Source organism: Zootermopsis nevadensis, unplaced genomic scaffold (assembly GCF_977971745.1).
Source record: "Zootermopsis nevadensis isolate Lab colony 2312 unplaced genomic scaffold, Znev_1.0 Znev_ptg000012l, whole genome shotgun sequence".
NCBI lineage: Eukaryota > Metazoa > Arthropoda > Insecta > Blattodea > Termopsidae > Zootermopsis > Zootermopsis nevadensis.
Genome location: NW_028259144.1, coordinates 10,819,263 through 10,834,454, shown reverse-complemented (window position 1 = coordinate 10,834,454; position 15,192 = coordinate 10,819,263). Strand labels below are relative to the sequence as shown.

General features: G+C 37.5%; 1 protein-coding gene and 1 long non-coding RNA gene across 2 annotated transcripts in view; one reads left to right on the top strand and one right to left on the bottom strand.

Moving 5' to 3' along the window:
• Octalpha2R (alpha2-adrenergic-like octopamine receptor) overlaps positions 1-13,777 on the bottom strand; it is a 492,102-nt gene extending 478,325 nt beyond the window's left edge. Inside the window, exon 1 of the mRNA XM_087347893.1 lies at positions 7,788-13,777. Within this exon, the coding sequence (XP_087204019.1) occupies positions 7,788-8,453 (666 nt within the window). The 5' untranslated portion in view covers positions 8,454-13,777. The remainder of the gene's footprint in view (positions 1-7,787) is intronic.
• Positions 1-15,192, top strand: part of LOC110827670 (uncharacterized) — a 101,893-nt gene that overhangs the window by 50,275 nt on the left and 36,426 nt on the right. The gene's annotated exons all lie outside the window — the stretch shown is intronic.

Sequence of the window (15,192 nt, the reverse complement as noted above, 5' to 3'; positions counted from 1 at the left end):
TTTCTTGTATTTTTTTAAGAGGTTTGTGATTTTTCTAGTCGGTGCCCCACGTAAGTAAATGTAACCCATTTTTGTATTTATTTATAACACATACGAAAAAATTATATCTGAACTTCCATGACTGCATGTAAAGAAATTGAATATTTTGTGACTATTTTGTAGCACATAGGTTTTTCGTATGTTTTACAAATAAGTAATTACACGCCCTTTAAATCGTACGCTGATTTATCGACATCCTGTATTCATATATGTATACACATATACACATCGCTGTAACGTTCGTTTCAACGACAGGAATCAGAATTTTGTCTCTGTCTCTCCTCATGGAACATACATAAGCTGTACATACATTTCCTGCCGGAACTCAGGTTATAAATCACTATAAAGTTAGTCTCCGCAGGAGAGGGAGCAGTCTGCTACCGGCAGCAGCAGGTTGCTGGGGTTAAGGGCTTTCGCTGTCTTCATGAGGCCACCATAGAACTATAACTATCAATGTAAGCTACATATTCCCTCCTTCTGTAACATGAACCAGGAATTTTCTGAAACATAAATTGTATTCCAACCGATAGATTACCATTATAAGTGACTATGAAAAATGGCTTATATAATTGCAGTGTTCCTGCTGGGAGTTTTTGCATCATGCACACTTACATGCATATTATTCTATACATTCTCTGATTGAAGTCCCTGTGGAATACCTTACGTAAATCTCTGAAAAAATAGTCATATTTTGTGTAATATGTTTTACAAATTTTAGAAGTTGTAAGTCCAGTCAGTAAGTACAATGTTAAATAATTGTACTTTCATCTGATATGATAATTTTTACTGATTAAACAAATAAACCAGTACTATTTTGTACTCCCCCTCCCAATATTGTCAGGGTGATTAAGTCGAGAAGAATGAGATGGCCGGGGCATGTAGCACACATGGATGGGATAAGAGGTGTGCACCGGGTATTGGTTGGAAGCCTAGAGGAGACCTAGACGTAGATGGGAAGACAATCTCAAATGGGTCTATGGGAGATAGGAGTTGAAGGAGACTGGATTTTGTTGGCCCAGGACAGGGTCCTGTGGAGGGCTTTGGTTAATTCGGTGATGAACCTTAGGATTCGGTAAGTCATCTAGTTAGCTAGTTAGTTAATAAAGCGTATGGTCGAGGGTAAGAATGAAGAAATTATATGAATGACAGAATGGAAATTCCAGGTCGATATACACAGAAGAAATGAAGACACGTGACCAGGACGGTACGGATTTATAAACCTACTGCATAATGAATGAAAGAAAACTCCCAAGGGCAATCTTGCACCCGATACAAACATTAAGATTTAGTGCGTAAAAATATGAGTTGACTTGCCAACATACTGAGTGGTCGATATGTCTTACAATCTGTTCCTTGCAAATGTTCTACTTGTAAAAATATAAATTACAATGAAATTAGAATATAAAATACGATGTTGGAAATTTTCACCACTTTCAACGGTGCATGCATTAACCCTTTTCCTAGTTGTTGGTCGAAGCAATCCAGTGAAGAGTTCCAAAGTGACAGAAACGGTTCATTAGTCGAGAAACTGTCGATTTGTCTGAGATTCGGAAAATATAACCTTGAACTCACTGTTGCAAGTTAAGTAAGAACGAGATGCCAAGGAGTGTTGGACAATGAACACTCATTGCACTTGTGAAAAAGACATCCTTGAGCTTCAGCTGTTGAAAACAACTGACAGACAGGTGCGAGCAGGTTACAGCATGACGTCACCTCGTGAGCGATGTTGCGTGTTTATTAACCCAATAGAATTATACTGAACAGCAACCATCAACAAATATTTAGTATGATGGCACCAGCTGATAGCCATATTTATGAAAACCAGGTAATAAAACGGTAGAAATGCGCTGAAGTGTTTAACCGGAGACGGGAATTTCCCTGCAGATACACTGGACATTAACATTTCAAGAAGTTAGAATGTTTTGATGTCCATCTAACTGTCAAAAGATACTTCAAGAAACAAGAGTTAATATCTTTCGGTGTTAAGACACAAAATTACTTTCACACAACGTCCAACAAATCTCCTTCAAGCTGATTATGCCCTTACAACTCCCTTCCAATAACGCGTGGAGGCGACAAAATCTTACAGCTTCTTTATCGACTTGCAACTTACGAAAGTAAACAGCACTAATGTAATGGGCGGGGCGTAGCTTATAAGGCTGTTCTTTGACAAGCGGACATAAGTCGACGGGACGTAAAAACAGGTCACATCTTACACTCATCATGTTCACTTTGCTAACAAAGGCTCTTCGAATACTTTGTTCCACATGAAAGTGGTTTACGGACTGTTTAGTTACATTTGGATTTCATAACTTCTCTCAGTAGACCTACTTGTTTGTACGTACAGCTGTAGCACACAGTAAATTTAGCGCACGGCGCGACATGCATTTGTAATACAACGTGAAATGACCCATTTACTGCTATTATAATAATGCGCTAACCAACGTATCTTATGAATGTCTGCGCTTGACGTACGAAGTTAAGGAGAGATCTTCATTATCCATTATTGCAAGCATTGAAAGGAGCAATCTGATGTAATTTCAACAAGCAACTGTTGATTGATGTTGCTTGTGTATAATTTCTCTATTGATTCTTGATTTAACTACTTAACAAGTCTTTTAAAATTACTCTGGTTATACATAAACGAACATTAGGGCAATTTTGAATGATGAATAGGAAAAAGTGTGGAGACTATTGACATTCGTCTATTTTAAGGTACGCTTCCAGGGACCGACAAAAGTCTCAGTGAGGACAGCTAGTGTCGGGAGACAGAGTCGATCACAGGATCTCGCAGTCCGTAGCAATTTATCGTATCTGCGCTACTGAAAGGAAAACGTCTTTAGTTTATTTGCAGGTGTATTTTAAAACGAATACATTGTTCATTTGTCAATGTGGGGGCGATTATGAATCGTGAATGAACAGGAAATGATGTGGAAACAAATAATTGTAGCTTATTTTAAGTGCTCGAATTTACCCAGTAAACAGACATTACTTCCCAAATTAATCATTCACACATTCCACAAACGTATAAAACATTAACATATTCTAAGTAATGTAATGGTAATTCTAAGTCACAACCAATCGAAAGAAATCGGATGATCAACAGCTCACTGTAAATTTCCCTAACATCTGTCTGAATACTAGTCTTTATCATCCAAATTTCCGTCTCTTGCATGTGCAATCTATGCCGAAAGAACTGTGTTCGTATATTTCATAAATATCAGCCCAGTCCAATAATACTTACAGGGTCCCAAGACAACAAACCACTAGAATATTTCCTTTGTTTTGGACTTATTCATCGTATATTTTTAAAAAGTCTTAAAAATCTTGAAATATAAAAAAATCATTAAGTTTCGAAAGATTGGTCACATTTCGTCTTCCGTTAAACAGGGGAACGGGAAGCATATTCTGTTTGTTCAGTAGACCGGATGGTAATTCAAAACCATCATCACAACAAACCAGTAGATTACGTTTCTGTGGGTCGGTGTATGATTATAAAATTGAACTTAAGGTAAACTGGGTGGAAAGCTGTACACTGGATTCAGCTAGTATAGGATTGGATTCGACGTCAGATTTGTATGGATACGATAATGAACCATATTGTTCCATAAAAGACGAGAGTTGCATGACCAGCTCTACGACTCTGGACTTTCATGAAAGACCATGGAGTTAAGAAGCTTAATCCAGCATGCCTTATGCTCAGTTAGAGACCTGAATACTTTTGACCACGTACTGGCACTGCGTCTGTGGAATGGGTCGCAACTTCTACCCGCATCACCGCTTCTGTTTGTCGCACATAAAGTTAGCACTGACATGCATCTTATTATGTCAAGTATTCAGATTCAATTGGCATTCCTTGTGATTATATTTACCTCATTAATCTCGATGTTATTCATTGCAGACATATTCTTCTAACTTAATCACACTACAGAGATATTATTCTTAGTCAGTTCTATGTTTTATATGATGCGGATAATAACCTGTTTCTGAGTAAAAGGACAAAATACACAAATAAACATTAAATTTAACAGAATTGGATTTGTGGTTCTCGCGTCGGTGAGTAAGGAGATGGCTGTCTTCTGGGTTGTAGCGACACGTACTCTGTTTCATCATCCTGATGATGGCGACAACAAGGACTTCTGAAACGGTATTAAGCTTCTACAGACAACACGGTGCTACAGACAGCCATCTTCATTTAACTGTGTAGTTCAGAAATTGAAATATGCATATGGACATAAAAGACACAAGGTTTTCAAACACTGCCCCAATTTTATGAACTTAGAGCAGCTAAGTAAATAAACTACTTCTTCAGAAGCTATACTAGAGCTCCCACTCCTTTTGTGGAACCCAAGGTTCATTATTGTGTTTGCAAGAACCCGCCACTGATGACCAGTCCCGAGAAAACTCTTGTAGATTTGAGTATTTTAGTTATGAACATTCGCCATTCGTGCTCGTTGTAATGATAATAGCAAATGGACGGCGACGGTGAGCAAGCACAGAGATTAGACAGAAATCCAGCAACTAAATTTTCGCAGGATCGTTTCGCGTGTCTTCAAGTCGAAGTAATCTGGATTAACGAACGCTGCGCCAAATTAATCCAGACTAAGTATTCTGCTTGGATCGGTTATACCAGTTTAATACAGAGTATCTGATATAAAACGGATCACATCGGCTATTCGCCAGCAGAAACGCCCTCCAACAAGACTTCCACTTGATCTTTACTGCCTTCCCTTTCAACCTGTAAAATGGCCGTTTTTAGATTTCTCTCTCTCTTTGCTCTGGCCTCTTTTTCATAATCCAGCATTCCTTTCAGGTGCCCTGAAAAAGGATCTTCTCAGACAAACTCCTTCCCAATCCCATGACTCTCACTGGCGAATTACCATGACATCACCCCCTCCTAACTTTCAAATCATCTACTTAATGACACCCCTCACTTCAGCCCTGAAGATATAAGCAATAGATAACAATATTGTCGTAATTTTGTTATTGATAATGTAAAGACTGCAGCGCTGTAACGACTTGGCTTAAGTAAAAATATCCAACACCTGACACTAGAAACACATGGTATACAACTTCCATATTTTAGATGTTTCCGTATTTTGCTAGTACCTGAAATATCCTGACTCTAGACTTATGGGACACCCTGGATATTACTATTAACTAATACTAAGGTATCCTAGGAGATGGGTGTATGCTAATCAGATTGAATATTTTGTCTCTCTTTTGCGTGTTATTTGTACGATATGTACATATATAAGGATGACCATGCCTGCCACTCGGTTTGCATGATTTAACTTCAGAATCCCGGGATGGATCTAGATGGAATTCCGTATAAGCTTTGTGCCATTTTATTCTGCTCTAAACTCGTACTTTTTTAATTTCCTACAACATCTACGAAGAACGAACTTGTGAGGTGGGATCGACACTAGTGCCACTTACTAAAGTGTCATGAAGTGTCGGTTTATACTAAAACTACAAATATGGGTACAGCGTGAGTCCTTCAGGCTGTAGATATATTATGATAAATTCTACGCAGTCGGAATTTCTACACACAAAACATATTATTGAATAATAGTATTACTGATTTATAATTCCCAGCAGCCTCAACATATGGACCTAAGCAACTGAAGGAAAGGTAGGCTTCGTAATTTCTTCCCATAATTTATTTTTATAACGACGTAAGTTATCAAAGCAGAGACCTGTAGTATATGTCATCAACTTTAAAGTTTCAAGGTCACAGGAAATCGTACAATGCTGCAAGACGAACCAGAGGAGCCCAGGATACTGAAGACAGCTCAGAACTCGCAGCGGAACAGAGCAAAGCTAGCAACGCTCTATGGCGACTCTGAGCCGCTGCAGGGAAGGTGAATAAAATTTTTCCCTGGCCTTGAAGCGTGTAATTTGTTGACGGCTGCTATAGTGCTGATTTTCGCGTAAACATAGCGCCTATGATCACCATTGGTCTCAGGCGTGTTTTGTTTTATGTTTTCGAGTTACCGCTCTCATATATATATATATATATACATATATATATATATATATAATACTAAAACTATTATGGTAAGAACAAAAAGAACGCTCTGCAATTGTATATTCTGTGACACTTCAAATTCTCATCATTCAGCATAAATTCAGACTTTTGAATTGGTACATAAAACGGGTGATTTCTTTTTTAGAAAAATGTAGATCCTCAAGACACAGAACCAACTTTACAAGACAGTGTCTGTATGACAGACTCATATTTTTTCACTTAGTTAAGAAATTCGCCGCTTTTATAAAACCCAAGCTCGCTAGATAAATCCAGTTTACACTCTCATACATTATTTCTTTAGGGCCCGTCTTAACATTGTTTGTTCCCTATATCCGCGTATGTGTGCCAAGTGGTCTATTCCCTTTAAGTTACGTCATATTATGTTACGTTCTCAAGAACTGTTTTTGAGAAACTTTATAAACTTCAATCTTGGCTTAGTATAAATTATATCAATTAGGAGGTTGGGGGCAAATATTTGACCGGTACAAACAAAAACTCATTTCTCATAAAGACTTTTATAAATCGAACACTAATTAAATCTAATTCCATCCTTTACTTTACAATTAAATGACTAGCTAAGCTACTATTGCCTTCTCAAAAAGCACTCTTACTGCACTAAGTTATTGATTTATTTATAGCCAGTCAAAATTATCGCAAGACATGTATACGGAAATTGATAAAATACACAAACATTTGAAGATGTCCAAGAATTTAAAGTTACAAAAGAGAAGAATAGTTACAAAAACATTGTAGAGTAAAGACGTTTAAAATATATTTTACAGACATCACTGACATCACTCTGTAGCACTTCACATATTCTGATTTGCATGACCTATATCTACGTGTAGTCATTTAAATAAATGAGGTGCTCTGAACGTAATTAGTGTCATTATCGTCAGAAGCTTTCTATCCGCAGCATAATAGTGTCAAAACAGAATGGCTGAAGGCACTGCATCATTTGACATGAAACAACTATCTCTTCTCATCTCTTTCACAAAAAATAAGATAAACACAATCACAATGAGTTCAGGTCCTCATCTATAAACGCAAAATATAAATATGTCACTATTATTCCAGTATTTATCTTTACGTTTCGTAGGATCTACCAATGTACATGTACGTCGCGATCTATATCCCACAAAATTAGTATTAAAAACTTATTGCCCTTTGGAAGACCAGCAGAAGGAGAATATCACCGAAATTTAGCTTTCATCTTGAATACTAACAGTCAACAGTATTTTCGTATTAACAAGTCCACAGTCTGACAGGTCAGCGTTCTTCTTTTCCGACTCGTCCCTTCGACGCCCCGTCTCCATGTAACCACTTCTGATAGCAAAGTAAAGTATCGAATTGGTAAATCTGTTTATTTTGTACGGTCTCAGAATTCCCGAAAAACGTAAGCCTATTTCATCTGTGAATATTCAATAATTTCTAACACACATTCACACAAGAACAGTCGCAGAAATACATCACCCTTCATTACACCTGAGAAGACAAGAACAATGTCATTTTACCTGGTGATAATAATTTCAATCGAACTAAGTCGCAAATAAAATTTTCACAATTTTTATGAAGCGATGTTCATTGTATCAATATGGTTCGAAGTATACAGAAATTCAACTGTTTTGATCTCACCTCACGTGTTATTATGAACAGAAGATCGAATTTTTATACGCGTACTTTATAAGAAGAGAAAACTTTAAACACATTACAGTACCTGGCATTTTGGAAATTCCTCGACGGGACGGTCCACCTTCCAACCAAGCAGAGGCGGAATGCAGATGAGGCCACTGAGGATCCACACGAGTGTAATCATGACTGCAGCTCTTACAGGAGTTCGCTTCTTCAGGTAGTCTACCGCCTGGGTAATGGACCAGTAGCGGTCCAGGGAAATGAGGCACAAATTCATGATGGATGCAGTACACAGCAAAACGTCCATTGCACTATGAACGTCACACCACCAATTCCCAAAAATCCAATAACCCATTATCTCGTTAGCTAAGGAAAATGGCATGATAACCAATCCGAGGAAAAAGTCTGCTACGGCTAACGAAGCGATGAACCAGTTCTGGATGTTCTTCAGAGCTTTCTCTGTTGCTATGGCAATTATGACCAGCATATTGCCCACCACTACGACGATCATCAGCAGTGTTACAACTATGGAGGCGATGATGATGTGAGGCATGGAGTATCCGCTGGGATACAGCGAGTCCCCCCTCAGGATGATGACCGTGTGGTTGAGGTCGTACGACCCGTTGGTGTTGTTGCTGGCGGAGAAGTTGCTGTCCCCGTCATTGTCATAAAACAGGAGGTAGTTGATGTTGAAGCGGTCCAGCGAGGTCTCGTTGCCTTTCTCATCTTCTTCAGATGGGAATATCTCCATTCTCTTGCCTAATTTATTTATTTTTATATCCGTTCTTTTGACTTGTTTTGATTGATTATTCAACACAAAAAATTAACAAATTTATTCAGGATGAACGCATTAGCTTTTCAATACGTTGACTGTAAGAACTAAGCTGGTTTTGGGACGTATTTTCGCCAGTTTAAAAATTGTTTGCACAGAACAGCTGTTTTCTTTGTGACTTCTAATACTTAGAAATCAGATGAGGCACAGATTAGATTGGAAGAATGTAATTAGAATGACGAGAAAGTGGTTGGTCGAATAACATATTCAGCCCGATACCAATTCTTATCTAATGATTAGTGCATGAAGTGTGATACTGGTACAACATGTGAGTTGGTCCCTAAAGGAAACATAAAGTTTGAGTTATATGTTAGTTTTCGTTGATTTCAATTGTATTCTATCACAAAATTACAATAAATTTAATGTTTCTCCAAATTAAACTGAACTAAGTTGCTTGCTTTCGAATTTAAGCTTCGCTGTCAGACGTGGTACGACTTATCTCAGCAGTTTGCACAATGTTTTCTTCTTCTTTCACATTACCTAGCTTCACACTTTCTATCATAACTTGGAATAATTACTTCACTTTCGTATTAAACGGAAAACGTATTTCTATAAGCGACTGGGGTTCGCCAGCTTCTATATGTATTCAAGCTTACTTGTTTAATTGCTTATTGAGTTAAGAGACTACCACAGTGGCCAGGAACGGGCAGTGGTGAGGAGAAACAATCAAGTGATTGATGTCTTAAAAAATTGTATTTCGATCTTTCAGATCCTCGTATATGATTTATACAAATTTAGAAATGCGTTTAATTTACGCGTGATTCTGTCACAGCAAATCAGATTTTAACGTACTGTGAAGCTTTATTAATATATAACGATGCGACAGAGTTCAACAGGAAACTTTCGAGTCTTGAACGAAACAATTAAGTTTACTGACCAGATGAATACGTTACATTATGTAAACACGTAGAGAAATTCCCTAATAACTGCAGCTGTAATTTAGACATAAATATCCACATTATATTAACTGAAAAATAAATTGATTTTTAAATGTTGTGCTAGGTTAGTGGGAAATTACATTAAGCTGATATTTTTATACACGTAGTATATTTAGCACAAACGACAAAGAAATTCACTGTGACAAAAATGTATTTATGATCTATTAAAAGGATGCATCAATATTCTGAAATTAAGAAGAATTGGAAGTTATAAACGTGCAACTGACAAGGAACACTTAGAATTGGTCGCAACGCGAGGTAAGGACACTTAGGATTAAGTTTAAGAGTTTAGGATAAATATTATACGGACTTAGCAAATTTACTGTGATTGGAGGAACGTGTCACACAAAGTAATAAACAGAAAAAAAGGCATAAATTTGTACTTCACAATTCGTACAAGAACGCGAATCTTGTGGGGCACCTCAGTCTACGAAGATGTCGCACGAATCTTAACAGATGTAATGTTTGTTTCAGCCACGGATATATAAGAAAGACGAGATTAAAATTCTTAGTATTACTTCAGCAGTTACCACAAGTTGTCACAGAAGTCTTCGAATCTGGTCTTTATACTTGCACTTCAGTGAAAATTTCACATTCTATGATTAACCGTATGCTGTATCTGCCGATATAAAATGAAAGAGATTTAGAAAGTTTTGCAAATCGGGAGATTATTGAATCATATATAGATATCTTTAAAGTTTGGTTTTTATGAACAGAAGTTGACCAGAAATAACGTGTTATAAAAATTTTAAGATGGTTGGCATTAATTATAATTAAAGTTTACTCAACGCTTAGTTAGATTACGGAAGGATTATTGGTGTACTAAGTTTGTTTTACAGAAAAACTCTTATTACTTTATTGTTATAATTGTATGAGATAATAGATTTTCGCAGTTCAAGGTAGATAAGAATTCTATTATTACACGAATTCGCTACTGAGGGATAATTTTTTAAAGCTGTATTAGCCTTTCTTAGTCTAGACACAGTACAAATTAAGAATAGAAGTAATGTGATTGGATAATATGTTACTTCAAACGGTCAATATTCTTCAGCATATTTTTCAATAAGATAAGGGAAAGACAAACGCGTGGATATGCAGTTTCTAATGTACTGCACTGAGTGACAATTGCTCTAACTGTTTGTAGGTTAAGTACAAAAGCTTAGAAAGTAAACAGAGAAAAAATTTGGTATGCGATAATAGAATTTCGGCTCGAAGAAGAACAAATATGGTAGCTAAATACAGCTGATGGAGAAGGGATGCGATAGGAGGAGGGGCGCTTTAATCAAAGAATTCCTGCTGCTTCGAGCACGAGCACTTAGTCGCGCTGCGAGCAATCCCAGGATTCCAGGACAACTAATATCTTATACCCGTTTTGCCCGAGGGAACTCGATTTCGTTATCAGAGACCACGAGAATTTTCGAACTGAATCACAAAAACAACTAAAAACAAGTTTAAATCAAATATTTCATTAGTATATAATTACATTTAGATTAATATGGGTTGGCAAATTTTAAAAAACTTTAGTTACTACAATTCAAGAACGTATTTAGATTTATGATTTAGTTTAGTTGATTTGTTTTATGAAAATAACACGAACACTTATGTATATGTTACCATAACAAGTATTTAGTGTTTGACACAAAACAACACTCGACTGTACATTTTACGTCAGAAAAATTGTCTACAGATAATTAATAAATTGTAGCATGAATATATAACTAACATCAGTTTTATTCTTAAATGATCGAATTACTTTATAAAAACATGAGTGTCATCCCGAAAGAATCAAATTCACACATATCTATTTACAAGTAATATTGGTTTAATACCATCATTTGTTCACTGTGATGGTCGCAGTATCGACTCCGATCACAGACAAATCTATTGCATTCCTACTTTGTAAATTTAGATTCGAACAAGGAACTACGGATCAGTTATAATACAGTGTATCAACATGCAACAAAGTAAATTGGTGTTTGTTTCAGTTCTGTTTTAATTACGTCGATAATTTGCCTCATATACATTTAATTCTGCACTTTAATGCCTTCGCTTGTTTTGAATCTTGTGCGTCTCCTTCTACTTAAATGATCACGCAGGAAAATTTGGTTCAGTCACGATTAATTGTTTTAATTACTACATTCCTACGTAATTTTTATATAAACTTATTTAGGATTGATTAAATATTCCAGTTATCTGTTTAAGAGTTAAAATGATACGAAATTCTAGTATACCATCACATCTGTCAAGAATCATGAAGTTTCCGTCGAAAACTACAGCACTTCTACTGTGCCAATACGACAGCTAGTTACAGCCCTTTCCAGGTAACCTCTACTTACAAAGTTATATAGTTCAGCGCAGTCAAAATATGTGAACCTATATTAAATATATATGAATGTGGGTTATATAAAATACTGTAAATACTATTACGTACTTATAATTAATATTCTCGTAAACTGCGTTTACATAATTCGTAACTACCCAGCCAAATCTGCTATAACGTAATTTGTTTATATCCGTCAGTCAAAACTTTTTTAATTACTGTCCGGTATTCGTGTCGCCTCTTTGAAGCTTGGGTGTGGCGTTAAGACGGCTTCGCGGCGTCTGATGGCGTCTCTTTCCCCCACCACCCGTGTCCCATGGCACACGAAACAGCGGCCACGACCCCCTCCTCACTTACAGAAACACGTGAACAAATACAAACTGTGGTGTTTCGTCCCTTACAAGTACGTTATACAAATGTTTTGAAGATAGACGTATTCGCTGTTGCCGGCTATCGTCTGACGCTGCAGAAACGGACCATCTGAGTTAATGAGACAGCTTCTGTTAATACGCGTATTTGCGTACAACGCGTCCTAAGTTTCCTAGTGATGGGACTATAGACATTTCACATTACATTTGTTATTTGAGTGTCCGAATTCAACAGTTAATTTCTTTGCTTTTGCTGGTATACAATTAACAAAAGAAAATATATTCAATTGTGAAATAAATAGACCTTTCCTCCTGTGTTATAGTGAAGAGAATTAATATGTTATCTTCTGACCAATATCTGATAGATTACATGATAATCATGTTTAACTTTCACTAATATTTACTACCAAATAGTTCACATGCCTACAACGTTTCCTCTGCTATATATAAGATATGTTGCAATTAGTTCTGGGATATTTCTCGCATCGAGTCCAAGTGTTTTATATCCTAATGAAGGGTGTTCAATGATTTTCTAACATTTCTTAAATTACATAGAACTAATCGCCAGGAACAGATAAAATTTAGATCAGATTTGAATAATTTTATAATTTACGTACTCAGCAACCACTTAAATTCCGGCTACAGACACAGCTTTTAATTGCTCACTTTTCAAGAAAGTCTATGACGGTGTTCCTCTAACAATAAGAGATGCCACTTGTCTACATCATGTTCCACGATGGTGCAGTGAAGTGTGGCGATATTAAACTTGTGTTTGCGTAGAAATTAGTATTTTGTAGAAGCAATTACTCTGGATAAATCTGTCTTATAAACAGTGAATCAGTTTTAAAGAAAAATTAAACGTGTATCACAAGTATCGTTGATTATCTTCAGACATGCAATAACCCTCAATATTGACCACAATCACAGGTTGTTATAAATTTTCTTTTAAATCGTAACATGCAGTTCGTTAAAAACGCAGTTATGTGCTGTTTCTATTGCTAAATACTTCATAGTTGCCAATTCTTTTATGAGCGCATTCTTAATAAGTTGTTAATGTATATCAGTATTATAGTTGAATTGTAGAAGACCGAAACGGCGGTCGAAAGAAGTGTGGAGAAGTAACCACAACACTGAACACGAACAAAAACACAGATCACAATTACACGTAAGTTCTGTTTCAACTGCTGATTAAAATATTCAACAGCATAAAAACCAGTGTGATCACAAACAAATAAAAGTTTCCGGCATTAGAACCCGTTCCCCACACCGTATTCTGGGTTCACCTCACTGTATTTTCATATCCACACAACTAAAGTATCTGACACAATCACGCCTTCGTAGGAGGGGAAGAAGGAGAAATATAGCGTTTTTACCCCCCCAAGGTCTGGGTATTTCGTGTCGGACAAATTGCTCCCGCCGTAACTTGGAAGAAAAGCAGTTGTTTATAACTGAACGGCGTATCCTTTTGGTGAAAGTACACTCCCGTTGTGAGGGTCACACCGGTTACGAAACAGACTACCACCAACTGAGAACCACGTCGTAGCTCCTCACACCTCTGCTCAGAGTAAAGACGAACTCTCTCTGACTTCTCTGTAGCGTCACCGCTGCCAGCAAGCTACCGCAGCCGACTTACTGGGCGCAAACCTCGTTTCTGTAGTCCTCATACCCTTTCGTCTCTAAAGTCACGCGCATGCGCCCCCCCCCCACCTCGCGTCGCTTGTGAGAGAAGGCGTCTGGACCCGTCCGTCGATGCTGGTGTCGCTACATCTGTTTGGCTGTATTCAAAACAACCGCCAACTTTTTCTTCAAGTTTAATTAACAATGGAGTTAATCGGTTTGTTTCGTGTAATACATGTTTGGAAAGTTAAAAGGTGTGATTTACTCCACTAATATTGGTTGGATTACATGTAATAGGTTCGAAGCCCGATAGATTGGTGGTGTCCGAAACACTCTCTTCAAATTTCCTACACTTATTAATTTTCAAAATATTATACTACATTCACTCCATTTAGGTTTCTTGTTCAATGTAATAATAGAAATTTGGAATGAAAAGTACAGGAATAAATACATTGACCTTCATATTGAGAATCCAGCGGCTGCAGAAATTCTCGTTTTCCCAACCTAAACTACATGATTTATTTTGGTCCATTTTAATATTATCGTCCGTTCTCCCCTTCCCTTCGGATTTCTCTTCTGAAATGTTATATTAAGTTCTCTACACCCCATTCATGTTACAAGTTCTGCAAATCATGCTCTCCTTCATTTGACCAGCATAACATTTGTTGAACAAGTCGATGAGATAAAAAAGGCTTAAAATAATCTCGCTCTAATTTCCCGCCTGCCACACTTTGTGGACTACTGTTAAATGAAGGCATACGAGGTGCTACCCAAAAGTTCAGGGAATTTGCCCATAAAAAGATAATTGCTTATCATAACTCCTAGTTTCCACCGTCTCCTTCGAAGTAGTCCCCTTGGACATGGATACAGCGATCCCAGCGTTTTTTCCATGATTCCATGCATCCCTGGAAGTCTTCAACTGTGAGTGTTTTAAGCACCTCCTGCCATTCTGCCTGGATCTCCTCAATTGTGTCAAAACGACGGCCTTTCAATCGAAATTTTATTTTGGGGAACAGGAAACAGTCGCAGGGGGCGAGGTCAGGCGAATAGGGTGGGTGTGGAACCACTGTCGTGTTTTTGGAAGCCAAAAACTGTCGAACAACGAGCGGGCGCGTTATCGTCGTGGAGAACCCAGTTGTTGTTCTCCCACTTTTCCGGACGTTTCCGCCTAATGCTCTCCCGTAGCCGCTTCAAAACTTCCCGTTGACAGTTTGACCATGGGCAACAATTCCTTGTAGACAATGTCTTGGATATCAAAAAAAAGATCAGCATGGACTTCACTTCGCTGCGAACTTGACGTGCTTTTTGTGGCCGCGGTGAATTTGTCGACTTCCACTGCGACGACTGCTGCTTGGTCTCAGGGTCATAACCATAAGTCCATGGACTCATCACCGGTTATGACCTTGGAAATGAAG